At 45.7% G+C, this 20024-nt stretch overlaps 1 protein-coding gene across 4 annotated transcripts in view; it reads right to left on the bottom strand.

The window, feature by feature from the left end:
- The window catches only part of SORT1 (sortilin 1), a 63528-nt gene that overhangs the window by 8289 nt on the left and 35215 nt on the right, over positions 1 to 20024 (bottom strand). For 3 of the 4 annotated variants that reach the window (XM_025872349.2, XM_025872347.2, XM_073896196.1), the window contains exons 6-15: positions 19561 to 19634; positions 16795 to 16844; positions 15591 to 15721; positions 12784 to 12928; positions 11654 to 11809; positions 9893 to 9999; positions 6322 to 6424; positions 5831 to 5999; positions 5063 to 5253; positions 2722 to 2911 (exon numbers count right to left, since the gene is read on the bottom strand). In XM_025872349.2, coding sequence (XP_025728134.1) covers positions 2722 to 2911; positions 5063 to 5253; positions 5831 to 5999; positions 6322 to 6424; positions 9893 to 9999; positions 11654 to 11809; positions 12784 to 12928; positions 15591 to 15721; positions 16795 to 16844; positions 19561 to 19634 — 1316 coding nt within the window. The remainder of the gene's footprint in view (positions 1 to 2721; positions 2912 to 5062; positions 5254 to 5830; positions 6000 to 6321; positions 6425 to 9892; positions 10000 to 11653; positions 11810 to 12783; positions 12929 to 15590; positions 15722 to 16794; positions 16845 to 19560; positions 19635 to 20024) is intronic. The other variant, XM_025872348.2, reaches the window with a different exon arrangement.

Here is a 20024-nt window from a genome sequence, read left to right as displayed (position 1 = left end):
GGGCATACGCTCTTCCTTCTCCCTCTTCTTCTTCACTGGCCAAACTTCTTAAAAGAGTATTTTGTATATTTTGTACTCATTCTGTTATACTCGTTTACTTTTTATTCTGTGCATTTTGGCTTCAACCCCCTCTACGACGTTGGAGACAAATGCCTGAGGGCCCTGGGACGCGCTAGTCCCGCAACCTTAGGGAGCCTTCTGCAGCCTGGCCTGTGCTGTGGCCCCTGACACACCGCCCGCGCCTGCCCACGCCCTGCAAAGCCGCGCTCGCCTGCTTCTCTCCGCGCGGCCTGCGCCTCCACCTTCCTAACCTGGAAACGCAGACCCTTGCCCCCGTCTGCGGTTGGTTCTCTCGCCCTCTATCTGCTCTCCCTTCGTGAGCCTAACTATTTGTTGCAGCTAAAACTTCCAGGTTGTACCTCTCTTGAGCTGTGATCCCATATTTCCAAATACCTGCTGGATGTCACCACCTAAGTCTGCTGACAGAATCTCAAATAAATAAAGCATTCAAAACACATCACATATTCTCTTTCAAGCCAGGCTCTCCCATAATTGCCCTGTGTCTGTCCACGGTGCTACCTTCCTTCCATTATCTAAGCTGAAAAGTCAGCCTGGGCCTGCCCCATCTGCACCCTGCTCGCTTCTTTATCGTGACCACTGCGACTTCCCCTCACGGCCTATCTCCCAGCACACCCTTCCTGAGCACGCTGGCGGATATTTGCGCTTGCACAGGTCCACTGGCTCTAACGACTTGTTTCTTCCCAGATGTGCAAGGTCAAGTCCTAGCGCTCAGCTCAAATGTTACCTCCTCCACAAAGCCTTCTCTGAGCCACCTCCTTTCAGCTCGCGATGGGATGGCCTTTCCCTTCGCTAAATCCCCGAGGCACCGTTTCACAGCCTAAGTCTGTGCGTCTGACCAGGAGCGTCAAGAACAAACTTTCCATTGTCACTCTGCACTGCCCTGAGTGCAGCAAGTACGCAACGAATGTGTGGGGGATGCAAGGACGCTGCCCGTGCTTCAGGGCTGTTCTGGCAAAAATGTAGGGAGCAGGGTAAGAGAACGAAAGATGCCGAAGACACCACCCCTCCAGCAGGGGGAAAGTGCTGGTGAAAATCTTAGGTATGGGATCCCACCTGTCGGAGGAAGTGCCCTTCCTACTCACAACTACACATTTCTCAAGCACGGGCCGTACGGCGTGCAGGCTCCGGGGCCGAGCCACCGGCGCACGTTCCAGCTCTACCACTTCCGGCTGAGCCGCGGTGGCCAAGGGAGTGATGGCCTCCCTGAGCCTTCACTTCTCCCTTGGTGAGATGGGAATGGCAACCGTCCCTATCTCAGAGGGCCACTGGGGGTAAACGTAAATGGCTCAGGACAGTGCCTGGCACAGAGTGAGCGCCCGTAAATGTCAGGGGCTAGCGTGACGACTACGTGATTATCAAATGTAACATGCCCTCAAGGAGTCAGCAGTGTAATGGCAGAACCAAGCCCGTCCACGATAACCAAAACACAGCAACAGGCGTCCTGCAGGAGCCCAGATGAGGGAAAGCTGGGGAAGGCTTTCCGGAGGGGAGAAGTGAGCTAAGTACTAAAGGTCAAGTAGGAATCCCCCAAACCTGGGGGCCGAGCAGGGAATGTGGCAAGACTTCCCCGGGCAGAGGAAGCCCCGCGTACGATGGCCATGGCCCCGACGAAGCACAGCAGGTCTGGAAAGCAGAAGGCTGGGTAGTTAAGAGCCCAGTCTGTGCGCCATCTAGGACGAAGACAGCCCACTAGAGTGTCACAGTGTCAACAAGCCCTAGCCCTAGACAGACACCACAGCCGTCGGAGGGATCCCATTCCCCATGGAAACACAGAGGGGGGCACCCCTGGCCCATTCCACTTGCAGATGTGAGCCACACAGTCTGTGGGGGGGGCACACCCGTCAGCCTGGGGGTTCGCTCAGTCCCATATTCCTAGTTCTAGAGAATGTGACGTGAGAGGACACGACCGCTGTCTGTCCGCACTCTTTTCCAGACCCTCCAGGATTCACCTTTACTTCCTGCCCGTGTGTTTTGCAAGAAATGAGTTCCGTAAGATTACTGGCTGTCACGGGAAGCAGTACCCCCGCTTGGAGACCTGGGGACGGCCTTGCCCTTAGACAATCACCTAACTCCATGCCAGCCGTGCACCTGACCCTGTAGCCCGGATGGTCCTGAACTCGAGGGAGTCACCTCGATGGCCCCTAGACCTTGATGGTACATCTGGATCCTCAGTACCCCGACGTCCCCTCCTGTCTCAGGACAGAACCGCACTCCCTGCCTTCGGTCTTGCAGACAATCTGAAACCTAGTGCTCTACCTGCTGAACTCAGGCTGTCAGTGTTGAGTGAGCACATGCAAGTCCAGCCTCCTCCCGGCTCCTGCACTGCCTTTCCCGGGGGTCTCTGCCCTGTCGCCTCCTCTCCAGGTTTCTGAGTTCTCTTCCTCCCTACATACCTCTCCCCCTTGCTGTCGGGCCAGGATTCCTGGGGGTTGTCGCCGGCCCTGTCCAACCACTGACCGCCTGGTGTGGTAGCTCACCTGTCCCATTACTAATCCCTTTGGATCCCCTCTCTGTGCCTCCATCTCCTCAGTAAGCAGCAGTAGCTCTCCACCCTCGGGGCAGAAAGCCCTATAAGACAGCTGCCTTTCACCTCCTCCCGCACGGCCAAGTGGCTAACAGGGATCTGAGGGACGCAGATACCAGAGGAAGTCCTCCAGGGAGCAGGGACAGACGGACGGCTGCTTGGTCACCACGTAGTCCCGACCGTTCTGGCAGACGGACGACTTGCGAAGCCGCAGGTACTGTTCCTTGTAGCCCAAGATGCAGCCGTCTCCATAATCTCCAGGGTCTGCGGAGTGAGCCAGCCATATGGTATAGTCCTTCTCCTCACCTAAAGAGAAGACAGGCTGTCCAGGTCCCCACCTGGCCCCGCACCCAGGCGCGCGAGGCGGCTGCCGGGCGGAAAGCAGAACAAGGAGGGGAAACGGGCATGTCTGACTCATGCTACTGCTTCATTTGGGAACTGCAGGCAAACGTTGCAGGACTTGGCGCCTACTGGCCGTTGGCATCTCCTCATGCCACAGGAGGCTTCTTTGCCTCTCACCGCCTGTTTGAGTATTAGGAAGAACCTTATTTGTTCCAAAGCGGGCAGCTGGATGGAGCAGCTCTAAGCTTCCTTCCGAGCAGAGGGGCTGCTCTCCCCATGTCTTGTGCACCTGTGCTCTTGGTCAGCAGGGGCTGCCACAGGTAAGCGACCAGGGGTTTCCTTTTAGGACAAGATACCAATTAGCCAAAAGCATGGGTTCAATTTCACCATGGGTTAGCTTGCCTCAAACAGAAGGGAAGACCATCTCTTTCTAGACTTTTTACTCTAGTTGACTGGCCTTCTAGTAGACTGTTGATGATAGTCAGTCTGGCTTCATAAGTCGGATCATCCACTCCTGGAAAAATGACTCAAAGGCTATGGCCTAAAGACTGTGGATTAGGTTTTTATCCTTTGGGATAGGAAGACCAGCATGGAGCCTGTTAAGAAGCAGGTGCTTACCAAATCTTTCAATGGCATTAAACTTTAAGGATAACTGTAGAGCTGCCTTACGAGGGGAAAACTCATAAGCCAGCTCCTTTACAGCCTACTTAATGAATCTGGATAATAATGACTCTTGGGTATTAAATCATATTTAAACACCCTGTAGAAAAGTAAGGTCCAAATGGAGTGCTCTGCTTCCTCCAGGAGTCACTGAACTAACCTTCTGAGGAAACTGACCCATCATACACTCGAATAACAGGACCTAAATTCAACCACAGTGACTTGAAACCTTAAGTCTTTTATCGGAGCACACCAACAAGAAACTGCAGCTCGCAGGGCGGGGACCTTTTCTCTAGTTTTCTCTTTTATCCTCCATATTTTTCAGTAAAATGTCAGCATCTTTGGTACTGGGGCCTGGGTTTGCTTAGGATTCTTTTTACCTCCTTTTCTGAAGCCATTTTCTGTGCCTTTAACATGCCTTCCAGCCTGAAGTCACAAAACTCTGAAACGGTCAGTGTGGGCTCCATGCTTACCCAGTCGCCATTCTAGAGCCTCACCTGTGACTGACACTCAAGCCAAAACTCTGCGTGAAAACTTTCTTACTTCAATGTTTTTTGTTGTTGTTGTTTTTTCACTTCAACGTTTTGATAAGAGACACAATCAGTCAGACGCTCTTTGCGACACGCTTTCCTCTAAATCTTTCTCTTTACAGTTCTTCTACAATCAAGGGTGAAAACCCCTGAAATGTCATAAAATAATTTTAGATAAATGCAAGCATGCATTATCCTTACAAGCAGAAAGAAGTCCCCTAAACCGTTACAGAGCTCCGACAGTATGAAGTTACCCTCTCCTATGTGAGAGCCCTACCCACTTATGGCTGGTCTGAATTGAGATTTACTACAAGGGTAAGCGTCAAATATACACTGGATTTTGAAGTCTTAGAGGAGAAATATAAAATACAAAATATTTCATTGACAACTCTTAATATTGCTTACATGTTGAAATGACAATACTTTGGATATGTTAAGAGGATTACATTATTATTAAAGTGGATTTCACCTCTTCTACTCCTATAATGCAGCTGCTAGAATAATTTAAATCACACACGTGGTCCTCATTTGTGCTAGTCCAAAGAGGGAAGTAGCATTTCTGATACCTTTCCACTGCCTGATTACCCACGTGGAACATCCTTCAACCCTCTTTCCTATGCAGTTTCTTATTCCAGCTAAAAGAAATGAAATTGAATTGGTTACTTAGGAAAATGGGCTTATAAGTTTCTGGTAGAAAATATCAAAGGAGGGGGACACCTGGGTGGCTCAGTCATTAAGCGTCTGCCTTCAGCTCAGGTCATGATCCCAGGGTCCTGGGATTGAGCCCCACGTTGGGCTCCCTGCTCAGCCAGGAGCCTGCTTCTGCCTCTCCCACTCCCCCTGCTTGTGTTCCCTCTCTCGCTGTGTCTGTCTGTCAAATAAATAAATAAAATCTTAAAAAAAAAATGTCAAAGGAGGTACTCACAGTTCCTTTCAAGGACATCTTTAAAATCAATGGTGTAGGAGACCCACTGGCGAGTCAGGAAAGATTCTGTGAAACCCCAAATGCTGATATTCATGGACCGAGCTCCAGGTTCTGAGGCCAGGCCGGTAAAGTAGATGGGCTCCCTGGTGAACGTGTAGGTTTGCCAGCACTGACCCTCGTCTGTGGAGAACCTGAAACCGCAGTCAGAGGACAACGGTGACAGACGATCCACATGTACGGCAGTATCAGGAGACCACTCTAGCTGTCTGGTCCCAAACCAGAGAAAACCCTCAGATTTAGGTGATAGCTTACTGACTGATTATATTAATTTTTAATGCCTACAGTTAAAAGGGTAGGTAAAAGGGATTCACTCAAAGAGTACAGAAGAAAATGCCTTCATAAGATTCTTCACAGGAAAAAATGGGCTTCTAAATACACAAACAGAAATTATTTTATATAACTTATACTTAAGGAGTCATCTTCCATCCAAAGTGCTTAAACACTTCTGTATGATTCTTGAGGAGAGAAAGAAGAATATTTTTAAAAAGTGACGGAAAGTGTTTGCTAGAGGAAGTCAGAAGAAAAAGCACAGCCATTGAATGTGGGTTGCAAGCCCTCCAAGAACGATCCCTACAGTTCTGTAGAACGCACACATCTGAATCAGGGTCTGTAAGCAGCCCCCCACCCCGCGGATCCGCCCCACAACCAAAAAGCGTCCCGCAGCTGCCCTCTCTGCCGATAGAGCGGGGGAGCAGAGCTCATGCATACTTAATCACATTGATAGGGCGGCTGCTGTGCTCAATGGCCACAATGATGCCTCCGGAATCCAGGATGGTGTAATAGTGGGGTCCTTCCAGCATCTTCGCCCAGGAGTAACCCCCATCATCTGATATGTACACATCCGGGATCATCACTGAGATGGCATCCCCTACACTACCTGCAACACAATCCACCATCTTATCAGCCAAAATCAGCAATGAAACAGGATTTACCGCCGAGAGAATAATTTTCAATGAATTTACTCTGATGATTTCCCATCATGTCTCTTGTAATAGAAAAAAGGGACCACAAAATTTGGGAAAGGGAGAAGTCATGTTTCTCTCTCTAGGGAAAACCCAAAGTATCATTATCATGTAAGAGACCCTACGAAGGATGGGAGAAGTCCTGTATGGTGGTTTTCTTACAGGACTCAAGGCTGCGACCGAGTCTCAGTGTGCTCAGCTGACGGTTCTCGGGGAGACGAGGGGAGGGCTGCTTACCGTGGGCAATGACTATGCCGACAGCCTTAGGCTCTGAGAGTGGGGCCATTGGAACGTTTAGCTTCTGGGAGATGCTGTAGGAAGCGTGAATATGAAGGCTGCACTGTGAAAAGAAACCAAAGCTTAGATTAAAACCAAAGGTGTAATTTTTTACTCATCTCACAGAGCCTTCTAAGGAAGCTTTGAACTGAACCCAGACTTCAGTGGGATACTCTAAAAAAAAAGGTTGTGGTAAAATACACAAACCATAAAATTTACCATCTTAACCACGCGTGTCTAAGTGTACAGCTCAGTAGGATTAAGTACATTAACAATGTTATGCCACCATCACCACCATCCATCTCCAGAACTTTTTCATCTTGTAGAACTGAAACTCTACACCCGTTGACCAATAACTCCCAGTCCCCCTCCTCCCTGACCTCCAGACCTTCCAGAATGGGAACCACCATTCCACCTTTCTGTTTCTATGAATTTGACTATTCTAGGTACCTTACAGAACTGGAACCATACTGGTCCTTTTACGACTGGCTTATTTCACTGAGCGTCATGTCCTTGGGGTTCATCCATGTTGTAGCAAGTGTCAGAATTTCCTGCCTTTTTAAGGCAGAATATTATTCCATTGCACGTATATATCACATTTGGCTTATCCATTTATCTGTCAATGGACACTTGGGTTGCTTCCACCTTTTGGCTCTTGTGGATAATGTTGCTATGCACATGGGCATAGAAATAGCTCTTCGAGACCCTGCTTTCAATCCTTTTGGATGTACACCCAGAAGTGGGATTGCTGGATCATATGGTAGTTCTAAGTTTAATTTTTGAGGAACCACCATACTATTTTCCAGTCACTGCACTATTTTTCATATCCACCAACAGTGCACAATTCTAATTTCGCCACATCCCTAGCAATACATGTTATTTTGTTTTGTTTTGTTTTGTTTTTGGTAGTAGCCATTCTAGTGTGTGAGAGGTGATCTCTCCCTGTGCCTTTGATTTGCATTTCCTTAATAATTAGTGCTGTCAAACATCGTTTCATGTGCTTTTTGGCCATTTGTATATTTTCTTTAGAGAAATGTCTATTCAAGTCCTTTAACCATTTTTAATTTGGTTTTTTTTTTGTTGAGTTATAGTCCCAGTAGGATATTCTTGGCTCCAAAATGCATTAGTATATTTGGGAGCAAATTATGCAATTATTTTCTCATGTGCAGTGTCTTAGTTTGTTTTATTCCTGCATTATACCGAAGCCTCTGATCAATATTTATTTGTTTTTATTTTTACTTTTTTTTAGATTTTATTTATTTGAGAGAGAGACACAGCGAGAGAGGGAACACAAGCAGGGGGAGTGGGAGAGGGAGAAGCAGGCTTCCCGCGGAGCAGGGAGCCCGATGTGGGACTCGATCCCAGGACCCTGGGATCATGACCTGAGCCAAAAGCGGACGCCTAACGACTGAGCCACCTAGGCGCCCCTCTGATCAATATTTAAAGCATGATTCCACACAAGTAAACCTGATGAACGCCTGAAATATTTCAGGTACTGTACAAGATGTGGTGGTGATCCAAAGTAAGACCCAGTCCCACCTTTAAGAGAGATTTCTGAGGGGCGCTGGGGTGGCTCAGTCTGTTAAGCATCTGACTCTTGGTTTCACCTCAGGTCATGATCTCAGGGTCACGGGATAGAGCACTGGAGGGGCTCCGCACTCAGCAGTGAGTCTGCTTGACGATTCTCTCCCTCTGCCCCTCCCCCCACACGTGCATGCACTCTTTCTCTCTCTAAAACAAATAAATCTTTTTAAAAGAAAGAGATCTCTGAGAAACCAGTTTAGCTATAAAGAACAATGAAAGTTAATACTTTTTTTTTTAAAGATTTTACTTATTTATTTGACAGAAAGAGAGAGAGACAGTGAGAGAAGGAACACAAATGGGGGAGTGGGAGAAGGAGAAGCAGGCTCCCCGATGCGGGGCTCGATCCCAGAACCCTGGGACCATGACCTGAGCCAAAGGCAGTCGCTTAACCAACTGAGCCACCCAGGTGCCCCGAAAGTTAATGCTTTAAAAAGAGGTCTGCTTTGGATAAAAGCTTCCTGTTATGTATTTTACTGCAATAAAAAAGAGGTTCAAGCAAACTACTGGTGAAATGAAGAGGAAGGATTAATTCTATTTTTTAAAAAGATCTTACTCATTTATTTGAGAGAGAGAGAGAATGAGAGAGAGAACACGAGAGGGGGGAGGGTAAGAGGGAGAAGCAGACTCCCTGCTGAGCAAGGAGCCTGACATGGGGCTCAATCCCAGGACGCTGGGATTGTGACCTGAGCTGAAGGCAGACACTTAACCAACTGAGCCACCCAGGCGCCCCGAAGGGTTAATTCTAACTGAAGATGGGCATGGAGGATGGTCAGGATTTCCACTGATTCTAATGACTCGGGGGTGGGAAAATCAGCCACAATTTCCCCAGGAATCTCATGGGCAAGGCCAAGCGGCAGGGGTGCATGCAGGGTGTTCAGGGGGCAGCAGAGGGCTACGATAAGGAAAATACTGGTGATAAGAAGGACAATGACAATGAAAAGGCAGGAGAGATCCTGACAGGGAGGAGAGGACCTTCATTCACCAGGTCTGAGGCAAAGACTTTATTCACAGGCAAAGGGGAACCCTGAAGCGCACTGAGGGGGAGAGGCACGGGAGTGTGAGAGTGGGCAGGCTAAAGGGGACGCCAGAGCAGAGGGATGGGGAGAAAGGGGGGGGGGCTCACAGCACTTACGAGTACAGAGCAGGGAGAAAGAGCGTTGGGGGGGGGGGGGTACAGGTACACCACCTCACACTGTTTGAGGTTCTGAAAACCAAAATCCCGCCTACAACAGCAGAGTGCCTATCCACCACAGGTATTCCGAGGAGACCTCGGGAACCACCAACACTGTCACTTTTTGAAGAAAACTCCCAGGGTTTCCCCCAGCTCCGCTCAAATTCCGCAGGAGCCAGACACAAAGCTTGTTTCTCTTTTCTTTTTTTCTTGCCTGTCAAGACCCATCCCTCCTGGAATCTGGGATCTCCTGGAGCAATGCCTTTGTATCTCTATTCTTAGCCTCTCCTCAGAAGGGTCAGCTCCGGCTTTCACAGCGCAGCGTCACCATCCACGCCTGCGGGCTGTGTGGAGCCCAGGCAGCGGCGAAGAGACGGCCAAGCTCTCGTCCGTCTGTTTGTGGCCCGCGCAGCTTTGCGCTGCTCATGAAGGGCCGGCCTATGACTTCGTGTAGAATTCCTAAGGTCTCAGGGCCGCCATGCTGACTCCTAAATGATCACAGGTCCACCTTCTACTCTGCATTCAGCAGTTTAATAAGACACAAAATTTTAGCCTTTAGTTTTGTTTTTCTTTAAAAGACAAATAATCCACAGTATTTTGGGCTTTTCTTAGCAGTTCCCTTCCCTGCATTCTAAGTTCCTTTCATTACTCTCATTTCCAAACTTTCCACTTGTAGCTGTGGACCCTAATCACATTATGAAACCGTTATTCAGGGACCTGGCACCGATCAGAGCAGAATGGAACCGCTGCCTTGCTCCTAACACATAGGACACAAACCTCATTCTTGTTTTTTGCTGTAGCATCGCATTCACTGTTTTCAGGCTTCCTCAGGTGCTTCCATCTTCCTCCTTGGTCAAAAGTGATCATAGTCTGGATAGAATTATCTGAATGGGAAAAGAATGATATTAAGTCTGATACACTGGAAACACCCTATTAAGTTCAGTTTCTCATTGCATATCTCTCTCCTGAGACAATATAACACCATTAGAAGTCTGGAGTCCTACAAGCTTGTAACATCAAACGGCTCAGTGTTGGTAAGTAACTGAGCGGCACTCCGTGATATTTGAGGAAGGCTTCCCACCTCAACAGGACCCAGCTGATAGCAGAAATCATCTAGACTGATACTCTTGAAAAGATACCTTTTATCTCCTCACCAACACACACAGGCTGATGTCCATTCTCCTTGCTTGCTTGCTTTGGAAGTAAAATCTACAATGGGAAGGCATCCCATTCTCCCCTCAGATAAGGCCAGGATACCAGGCTTGTTTTGGGGACTCTCAAGATTTGAATGTGATTTGAATATATGTGTGTAAGTCTGGCGTAGTAATTCCTACTTTTTGTCTCTCCACTACTCTGTATCTGATCTCTCTTATAATTTTTCTTTTCTTTTTTCTACATGTTTCTTCCCTGTTCTATTTTCAATGACATAAACAATTGCAGGTTTAAATTCAGAGACAATATGTTTTGAGATGTCCAAGGAAAATCAAACAAGAAAGCAAATGAAGGGCAATTCATTTAGTCAATAAACATCTATTGTGTGCCTACTATGAAAACTGTTGAAAGCCTTTGGGACTCTTATCAGTGAACAAAACAGAAAAAAAAACTTTGGGAAATATACATCCTAGCAGGGACAAACACCAGGTGCTGTAAATAGGTAAATTATATAGTATGTGAGACAGTAAGTGCTATGGGAAAAACCTGCCCAGCTAAAGAGAGGCTGAGTGTGTCCGTGGCGGGGGGGGGTGACGCGGGGCACGCCAGACAAGTTTCCAATGGGATAGCCAGGGCAGGTTCTAGTCAGAAAGCAACATATGAGCACAGACGGGAAGGGGCATGGCGTTAGCCTTGCAGCTCTCCGGGGAAACAGAGAACAGTGCCTGCAAATCTCTAAACCACGTGTGAGTGCAGAGGGCTGGAGTGACCAGAATGCAGTAAGCAGAGGGGAGAGAGGTAGGAGCTGAGGTCAGGGAGGAAACGGGGGCCAATATTGCTTAGGACCTTGCAGACCATTGCAAGATCTTCACAAGTAAAAACAAACAACCCCCACCTCCTACCAAAAAATAAATACATATTTAAACAAAACCTTAAGAGCCTTTTTGTACTTTTGGGTGACGTGTCTATTTGTATAACTGGGCCTTAGCAAAGGTGAGCTCTGCAGAACCACTGAGTAGAACACAAGAGAAATGCTGGCTGGCTACAGTTGTGTCCTCTACAAGGAGAAAAGCAGGTAGTGGTTCAAACTCACGCTCATTCCTCTAGCCCTGAACCTCCCAATATAGAAAACTTATTTTTTTTAATTTAACACTTATTCTAAACAACATAGAACCCAAAAAGTCTTTCTTTTTACCTGCTGTTGCTTTTTTTTTTTTTTTAGTTCTATTTACCATAACTTATGTAAAAGAAAGAGCGAGCCAGAATTTACATGGATAGGCTTGTAGGCTAGGAAAGCAACATTACTGGGGGGACAGGACCATTATTCTCCCCACAAACCTCAACTCACAACATTTTCAGCTGAAGCACAGCCGTGCCCAGACTCACCTTCTGAGAGCACACTTGTTATGTAGACCCCACGGAGGGAGGTCACATTGGTGAAGTCTGTCTCACCCCCTGTGGTGGTGTACAGATGTCGGTCTAAGGACTTGGAATAGACAACACCTCGATCGTCTGAGGTAAAGATTGTGCCAAATCCGGTATCTGAAACAGGCAAATACATAAAAACACTAAGTCCAGGGAGGGAACAGAGAGAAAACAACAGTCTAACCATACGCATGACTGACTGACTGACTGCAGACATTAGCCAATGGTCTCTCTTCATGATGTAGATGCAGACCTGAGAATTAATCACGGTTTGATACTCGTGATTTTCATGTCCACCTTTAATTCCAGCACCCAGCTTGGTGCCTGGAGTATGGCAGATGCTATTTGTTGGATGGATTAATCAGATGCTACAGAGAAGACCTTCCCAGATATATTCTGGTGGCAGAGGCAATGCATTTAGATTCGTATCATACATATCTCTAAATCTTTATATTCCAGAACAATGCTTTTCAAACTATCTGTGGTGAAGGATCAATTTTTTTTAAGTTTTATTTATTTAAGTAATCTCTATACCCAGTGTGGGGCTCACAACCCCAACATCAAGAGTCTCATGTCGCTATGACTAAGCCAGGCAAGTGCCCTGGTAAAGGACCAATTTTTAAATTTCTATTATGGCAGAAACTGATCATTTGTAAAATATAATAAAAATTAATCATAAGAAGCCTGATATACAAAAGATAGACAAAATATAATCCACAACTTTTTAATGATTAGATTCAACAGATATAAAATTACTTTGTCAAGTGGCTATAGGAGTTTCTCAGTGCTTGCTATTGCTTTCTGCGCTTACTTGGTAACAAAGAGTTTGCAAACCAGTATCAGTCCTCTGATTATCCTTTGAGCAGCACTGCTCAAAGGTTTATGTAGACACACACATAAACCATACTATAGAGTCAAAACAAGAGGCCTTCTTAACAGAGACTACATATTGTCTGTAAGACTGTGTATTCAGTAGGACACACATACCTAGGGGTCAGAGAAAAAGTCAACATGTAAGAAGCAAGCTCGAAGTCAAACGTGAAGCTTCCATCTCTATGCATTCAAGGGTGGGCCACTAAAAAAGCTCTTACCTCCGGGTTCATCTACATGCATGAACACCATGTCATCATTAGCTGCTAGAATAGAATAGAATTGTTCCTGCCCCACAGAAGGTAGCTGGGCCATGCTCCATGTGTCCCCTTGATCTGTTGACACATGAATCCTTCTTGTTGCATCCTGGAACAAATGTCAATATTTATCTTTTTAATTTTCTGCCAAGATGCCCTGTGCAGGGACATGAATAGGAACATTATTATTCATAATTATGAGTATCATTATCCATTTCCTCACTAGGTACAACTGTTATAATTGACAGGTCCCAGTACCAATTACTAAAGCAATTTCTAACCCCTGGCAAAGTTCCAGGCCTCAGAACAATCCATTCTATTGTAAGTAAGGCTATCTTGGCTTCCTCTTTGGCTTCTTCATTCCGGTATGGCCCTGTAGGATATAATCTTCCCAACCTCTGACATTCCCATTTCCTTCAATAGAGCTAAGGGTACCATGGGGCCATCACTGGTCTGGCTTTATAGCCACTGGCATATGCTTGCTCAGATAATTCTCAAAATGATGACTGCTGCACAAAAGTTTGGTCCCTTTGAGAAAGTCCTGGCATAATCCAAAGAATTAGATAATTAAGAGTCTAAGAAATGGGAGATGAAACCCATGCTTGGGAGATCACAGGGAAGTTGAGATGTGACACGTCTCCTCTTTAAAGGAAGTAAGTGTCTGTGAACAGCCATAACGAAGGTCACGTGCACAGCCTGGGACGTGGCCAATATAAGGGAGCTGACCAGGGGGTTTTTATCTGCTAAAAGGAGTCTGCTAAGGAGGCAATTAACACCTCCTCTCTGATAAATAGCTTAAAGTACCTACTAGACACAGTTGGCCAGGGCACAAGAATCAGTCCCTGCACCTCCTAATGTTAAATACTCTTTAAGTTCAGTGACAAGTGCATTTGACTTAATTTCTCTAGCTCATACCTAGAAGTTTACTTTCAAGTTTTACTTTCACTGTTACAGGTAAGAACGAGAATTCAGCAGCGCACAGTAGGACGCTGATTTTGTAGACAGTGGCGGTACACACCGCAGGAGGCCACCTCTGTAGTCAGGCAGTCTGATTCCCACCACGCTTCTATCTCTGGGTGACCCTAGGCAAGTTACTCAATTTCCTCAGATACAAATTGAGTCAAGATGATCTGCTCCCAGGGTTGCTGGCAGGATTTTGTGCAACTGCTCAAGGGAGTTATGTGTAGTTACTATGTCTACTTCCCCATCTCCACTCCCGTTCTCTCTGAACCCACTGTAATCAGTCTGCTAACCCCAGTTCTCTGAAGAAACTGCCCTTGTCAAGGTCACCAGCCACCTCCACTTCACCAACTCCAGTGGATCATTGTCAGGACTCCTTTAATTCTGCATCTCAGTTGAGTTTCACACAGTTGATCACTCCTCCTTCTTGAGACACTTTCTCCACTTGGCTTTCAGGGCCTCCCTGTCTGATTCCCCACCTCCCTCCCTCCATCTTCTGTGCTGGATTCCCATCTCTTTCCAACCCTCCAGTGTCGCTGGGGTGCTCCAGCACGTGCTCAGTCCTCCAGAAGATATCAGCTAGTCACACAGCTTCATATACCATATAATGTGGGGAGACTCATATACCCAAATGTTACTCTACATTTCCACTTAGATATCCGGTGGGCATGTCATACCCAAAACTGAATTCTTGATTTTCCTCCTACAAACTTAGTTCTCTTGCCATCTCAGGAAATGGTACCACCATTCAACCAGTTGCTCAGGGCAAAGATTCTAAAGTTATCTTTGGTTCCTCTCATTCCTTCACAAACCACAACTAATTCATCAGCAAATCCTACTGGCGATACGTTAACAATATATCCACGATCTTACCACTTCTTCCCTCATCCGTGTTAACAACCTACCATCTCTCACTGCTGTCTTGGCCTCTTAGCTGCTCTTGGTGCTTCCATTCCTGCTCCCTGTCAGGCTATTCTGCACCTACCTACTCTGTCAAAACAGAAGCCAACTTATGCCATTCCCCTGCTCACAACCTTTCACAGCTTCCCAACACATGAATAAAAGCCAAGGTCTTGGCCTATAAAGGTCTTGTCTGATCTGACCACTGGCTCCCCCTCTTTGGACCACCCTGCTCTGTGCTCCAGCCATGCTGCCCTTCTCACTTTTCTTCAATATTTCCAGCATGTTCCAATCTGAGGGTCTTTGTGCTTACTGTTCCTTCAGCCCAGATGTACACAGAACATATGCTTTCACTTCAGTTGGGTCTCAGACAGCCCATCCAAGCCACCTTATCTAAAACAGGACTGCTCCAGTTCCTAGCACATTCTATTTCCTTACTCCGTTATAGATTTCTTCATAGCTTTAATCACTACCCAGTATTATAATGTCACATTTATTAGTTTAGTATCTGTCTAATTCCATATTTAAATATAAGCTCTGAGAGCAGGACATTTATCTGTTTTGTTCAATGCTATATTCCTGGGGCCTAGAACAGTACCTAGAATATAGCAGGTACTTAATTAATGTTATCTATTTCTATTGTCATTATTGGATAATGAGCAAGTGGACTGCTTTTTTTCAGGTGTCTGAGTAAAGTCCAAACACTGGGGCTATGGGTATTCATGTGGTGACAACAGGCTGATGTGCCGAGTAGCCCAGAAGAATCGATCAGCCTCTAGAATCACCTCCAAATGTTAGTGATACTAAATGCTGCAAAAAGGCAAGAAATTCTGCCAGTACTAGTAGTAAAAAGCGTCCATTTGAGACATATTTACAGAAATTTCAGAACCTCCAAAAGAGGCAACACTCACCTTATCAGCCATCACAGAGGCAAAAAGGAAACGTCCCCCAAGACCAAATGAGTAGATTTTCACACCAATGGTTTTGAAGCTTTTCCCCAAGTCTGATGTTCTCCATAATTCCAGAGCCCCAAGGTCAGCTTCTTAAACAAGACAAAATATTAATTAAAATTTCACATACTGGTGAACCTCCAGTTCAAAACAACTGTTTTAGAGTGTTCTTGATTTTATAGCTAAAGGATTTTTAATCCTATGCTTGTTAATCAAGTGACAATGTAAAATGACACGGCATTAGACACAGGGAATTCCCATTTGGGTTTTATTTTTATACATGTGGGTTTTGCAATGGACAGAATGACAGAGTTTACGTAATTCAGATACAGTGTTGCACAAACATGTCACAGCCCCAGCATCCTGTTTTGCTTTCTTCACGACACACTTATCTTTTTCTATTTTAAGTAGTCTCGTTGGAGTTTTTGGTTTTCTTGCTAATCCTCTAATAGCCCTATAGCAATTCAAGCCCCATGAGAGAAGGCCTTGGGTGTCTTGCTCCCTCCATCCTTAGGACAGTGACTGGCATACGACTGCAGGTGTGCAGATCAATGGATGAAAAAAATGGAATGAATAAATGTGAAAGACCATGCTTTCTGCTTTGAAACGGTGCCACGGATTGGAAAGCCAACAACCACCACCAACACAAACACAACCTCCAGGCTCTTTTGCAGAAATCACTATGCATTTCAACTTGTTATTGTTTGTAGCCTAGTATTTACTTTATGCAAATACATTGCTAAATTTAAGTACACTGCCTCTGGGTATAGCTTACGTTTTCATTTGATCTAGGCTCAGTACTTTCAAAATTTTAAAAATCCTTGACAGTTATCTTAGCTATTAAAATTACAGGAGAGGGGCGCCTGGGTGGCTCAGTTGTTAAGCGTCTGCCTTCGGCCCAGGTCATGATCCTGGCTAGGGTCCTGGAATCGAGCCCTGCATCGGGCTCCCTGCTCTGCAGGAAGCCCACTTCTCCCTCTCTCACTCCCCCTGCTTGTCTTCCTTCTCTCACTGTGTCTTTCTCTGTCAAAAAAGTGAATAAAATCTTTAAAAAAAAATTACCGGAGAATAGAAGGATCTTTGATGTTTCTACCTCTTACAACCCAGAACATTCTACTGTGAACAGACAACAGGACATTCTTATTTGGAACTAAAATATACTTACTGCAGGAGCCATTCGCATAGGTGGTAAAGAAGATGGTGTTTTCTGATCCCCTACAGAGAGGCAAAGACAGAGAAAAGACACGGTTCAAGACTACTGTCAACCACAGTCACAAAGCTCCAAACAAGGCTACTAATGATAAGCTCCATCCATAGGCACCAGGCGAAACGGCCTTCTGGGATGCTATACGGCTAACTCTCCCAGCCACACTGGTCAAGGTGCCCCCAGCTCAGCGCCAGGATTTCCCCCAGTCTACTACTTCTTCACGTGAACGCTTCCAGCTGGTCAGAATGGTCTGTTTACACTCTCCAAATCTGCCTCTTGCATTTGCTGTTCCTGTTTCTGGCTTAAAATGCTTTTTTCTCTCCTGTAAGCAAATCTTACCCTCACAATCTTTAGGCTCCAGCTTAAAATCTAGCTCTTCAATGAAACTTTTCCTGGCACTCCAACTGGAAAGCTTCTTTGCTGCAAACCTCTAGAGCAGTGATTCTCAACCGGGGGTGATTTTACCTCCCAGGGGACACTTCTGGTTGTCACAACTGGGGGACAGGGAGTTGTTACTAATATCTAGTGGGTAGAGACCAGGGATGCTGCTAAACATCCTACAATGCAGAGGACAACTCCCCCACAATAAAGAATTGTCCAGTCATTAGTGCCAAGGTTGAGAAACCTTGTTCTAGAGCACTGGGCCATTCTGTACCAGCTGCTCGGCACTCCTCTGTCTCCTATTTAATTATTTTAATCCAACAGTGTATGCCTTCTCTCTCCTACTACATTATTGGGTTCCTCAGGACAGGTATGAAGTTTTATGCTTTGTTGTCTCCCCTCAGAACCTAGTTCAGTGCTTTGCATGTGCTAAATAATTTAGTTCTTTCATCTCGAATAGACAGCTAGGTCAGAGGTTGAATTATTTAAATTCTACCTTGGAAATGGAGTTTGCAGGAAAGTAGGGTCAGACCCTGACAGTACTTATGGATTAGTACCAGCACAAGGTGCGGGGTCTGAGCACGTTTTTTCAGCACTTCAGGCTGTCAATTCCTAGAAACCAAAACTCTAAAAGGTGAGTAAACAGTTATCAGAAGTCCAGTTATCTTATATTTAGACACTAATCAAAGAAATGAGTTACAAAAGTAAACAATATTATAGGGGATACAAAATAAAATACCATTTAAAAATAAATTTTTAGGGTTTTTTTTTAAAGATTTTTAAAATTTTTTAAGTAATCTCTACACCCAACGTGGGGCTCAAACCCATGACCCTGAGATCAAGAGTTGCACGCTCTACCAAGTGAGCCAGCCAGACATCCCTAAACGTTCCATTTTAAAGATGAGTTTTCGGTTTGTTTCTTTTGGCTTTATTGAGGTATAACCGACAAATACCATTCAGAGTGCACACTGTGGTGATCTGATATACACACATCAAGGTGAGTTGTAATGACCAAAATTTACTATAGTCTTCTTGAACACACCCTATATACTTTAGGTCCATCGAGAGTGAAGCAACTTCTTAACTTAGTTCCTTTAAAAATGACTTCCTTCCTGGTAAAACCATATAAGGCACAAACACAATTCGTGAAAACACACAGACCGAATGCTGACGTAGCCTGTGTACCACAGTGGGGCTGCACGGACCTCATTTTATCAGCAGTATCTGGGAAAAGGCCACTTTAAGCAATATTTTTTAAATATTTTAATTTCAGGAGACATATTTGGCAATGTCTCTATCACACATCTCCCTGACATTAGAGGACATTAAATATTAGATTCTTCCCTGGGACTAAGGGTCACGCGCATGAACACCAAGCATACAGCACTGTAACACAGCACTCCCACCGGAAGTTACTGAGCCCGCACTAAAGCACGCCATCCTGTCATCGCCCCCACCTCCGTGCAGCTCCCAGCAGCAGCTTCTCACACTGGCGTGTGCTGCTTGTTAGCACTCACGGCCCCCACCTCGGGCACCAACCTGCTATCCACAGGGAAACTACCTTCACAAATTTGCTGAAATTTGTCAAAGAGAAAGAAGAGGCAGGCTCTAAACAAGGGTGTGAGCATAATTAAAATTTTGGTGGTATGAAGGTTTTTAATTCAATTCTTGCTCCACCATCCCCCAAACTCCCCCAATATATCTCCTTTCACAAAAGGGAAACACTAAAGCCCAGAGAGGTTAAGCCACTGACTAGCCAGTTTCGAATGAAAGTGACCTGACTCCCAAGAAAGAGCTCTTCCACTGCATCATCTTAAGCAGGCCCTGGGTGTGTGTTGGGGGGCAGGGGCGGGTGGTCCCACCAAGAGAAGCGAAGGAGTTTTGGTGCACAGACAGGGTGACTCCGAAGTTCTGGAAGCTCTCTAGGCTTTCTTCCTGATTCCTTGCTACGTTCCACACAACTGAAATGGATCTCTAGGTGGGGGAATATAAATCTGGGCACAGAGAAGTACATAAGGCCCCCAATCGAAGCTGTATTTTATGCTATTCCAACTGATGTCACTATTTATGGAGAATAAACCTTTGCAGGCAGCAGCTACTCAGTCATGTGCCCTGCTTTATACTTTATATTCTAACACTTAGTGAGATTAAGTATTCTTTCCCAGCAAAATTAGAAGTTCCTCCAGGTCATGATCTGTGTCATACCCTTCCCCTTCTATCCCTTCTGGCACCCTGAAGACTACCTGGCACGTAGTCAGTGCTCAATATTTATTCATGTGACTTTTGGCAGCACTGTCAGGAAAGGTTTAGGGCTCTGCACAGATGGAGTCTTCTGTTACTCACCATTTGGCCAAACACACTGCTTTGTGGATTTCTTCCCATTTTCCCCCAAAATCCTTGGACACCCACAGGCCATTCTGAAAGATTATAAATAACTTATCAGAATTCTAGCTTTGTCCTGTGCAGCTGCTAATATGACCTTTAATAGTTCATATCTAATAATTCAGGACAGTAAACACACACACTGAAGTTCCATCCAAGCTACCTGAAACACACACACACACACACACACACACACACACACACACACACACACACACGGGTGATGGGGGCCCCTTCAGGGTTTTGGAAGTTCAGAATAACAAATGCTTATGAATTGCCTACTGTGTGCCAGGCACCATCCCAGATGTCACACTGGGGACACAACGACCAATAAGATACACTCCCTGTTCTCAAGGAGCTCCCGGCTTAACAAGGGGTGTGGATAAGAATTTGATACAATGTGGTAAGTTATGGAAACATGTCTC

The sequence above is a fragment of the Callorhinus ursinus genome, unplaced genomic scaffold (genome assembly GCF_003265705.2).
Source record: "Callorhinus ursinus isolate GAN/ISIS: 27379988/994484 unplaced genomic scaffold, GSC_fseal_2.0 scaffold9, whole genome shotgun sequence".
Taxonomy (NCBI): domain Eukaryota; kingdom Metazoa; phylum Chordata; class Mammalia; order Carnivora; family Otariidae; genus Callorhinus; species Callorhinus ursinus.
This window is presented reverse-complemented; position numbering and strand designations above follow the sequence as displayed.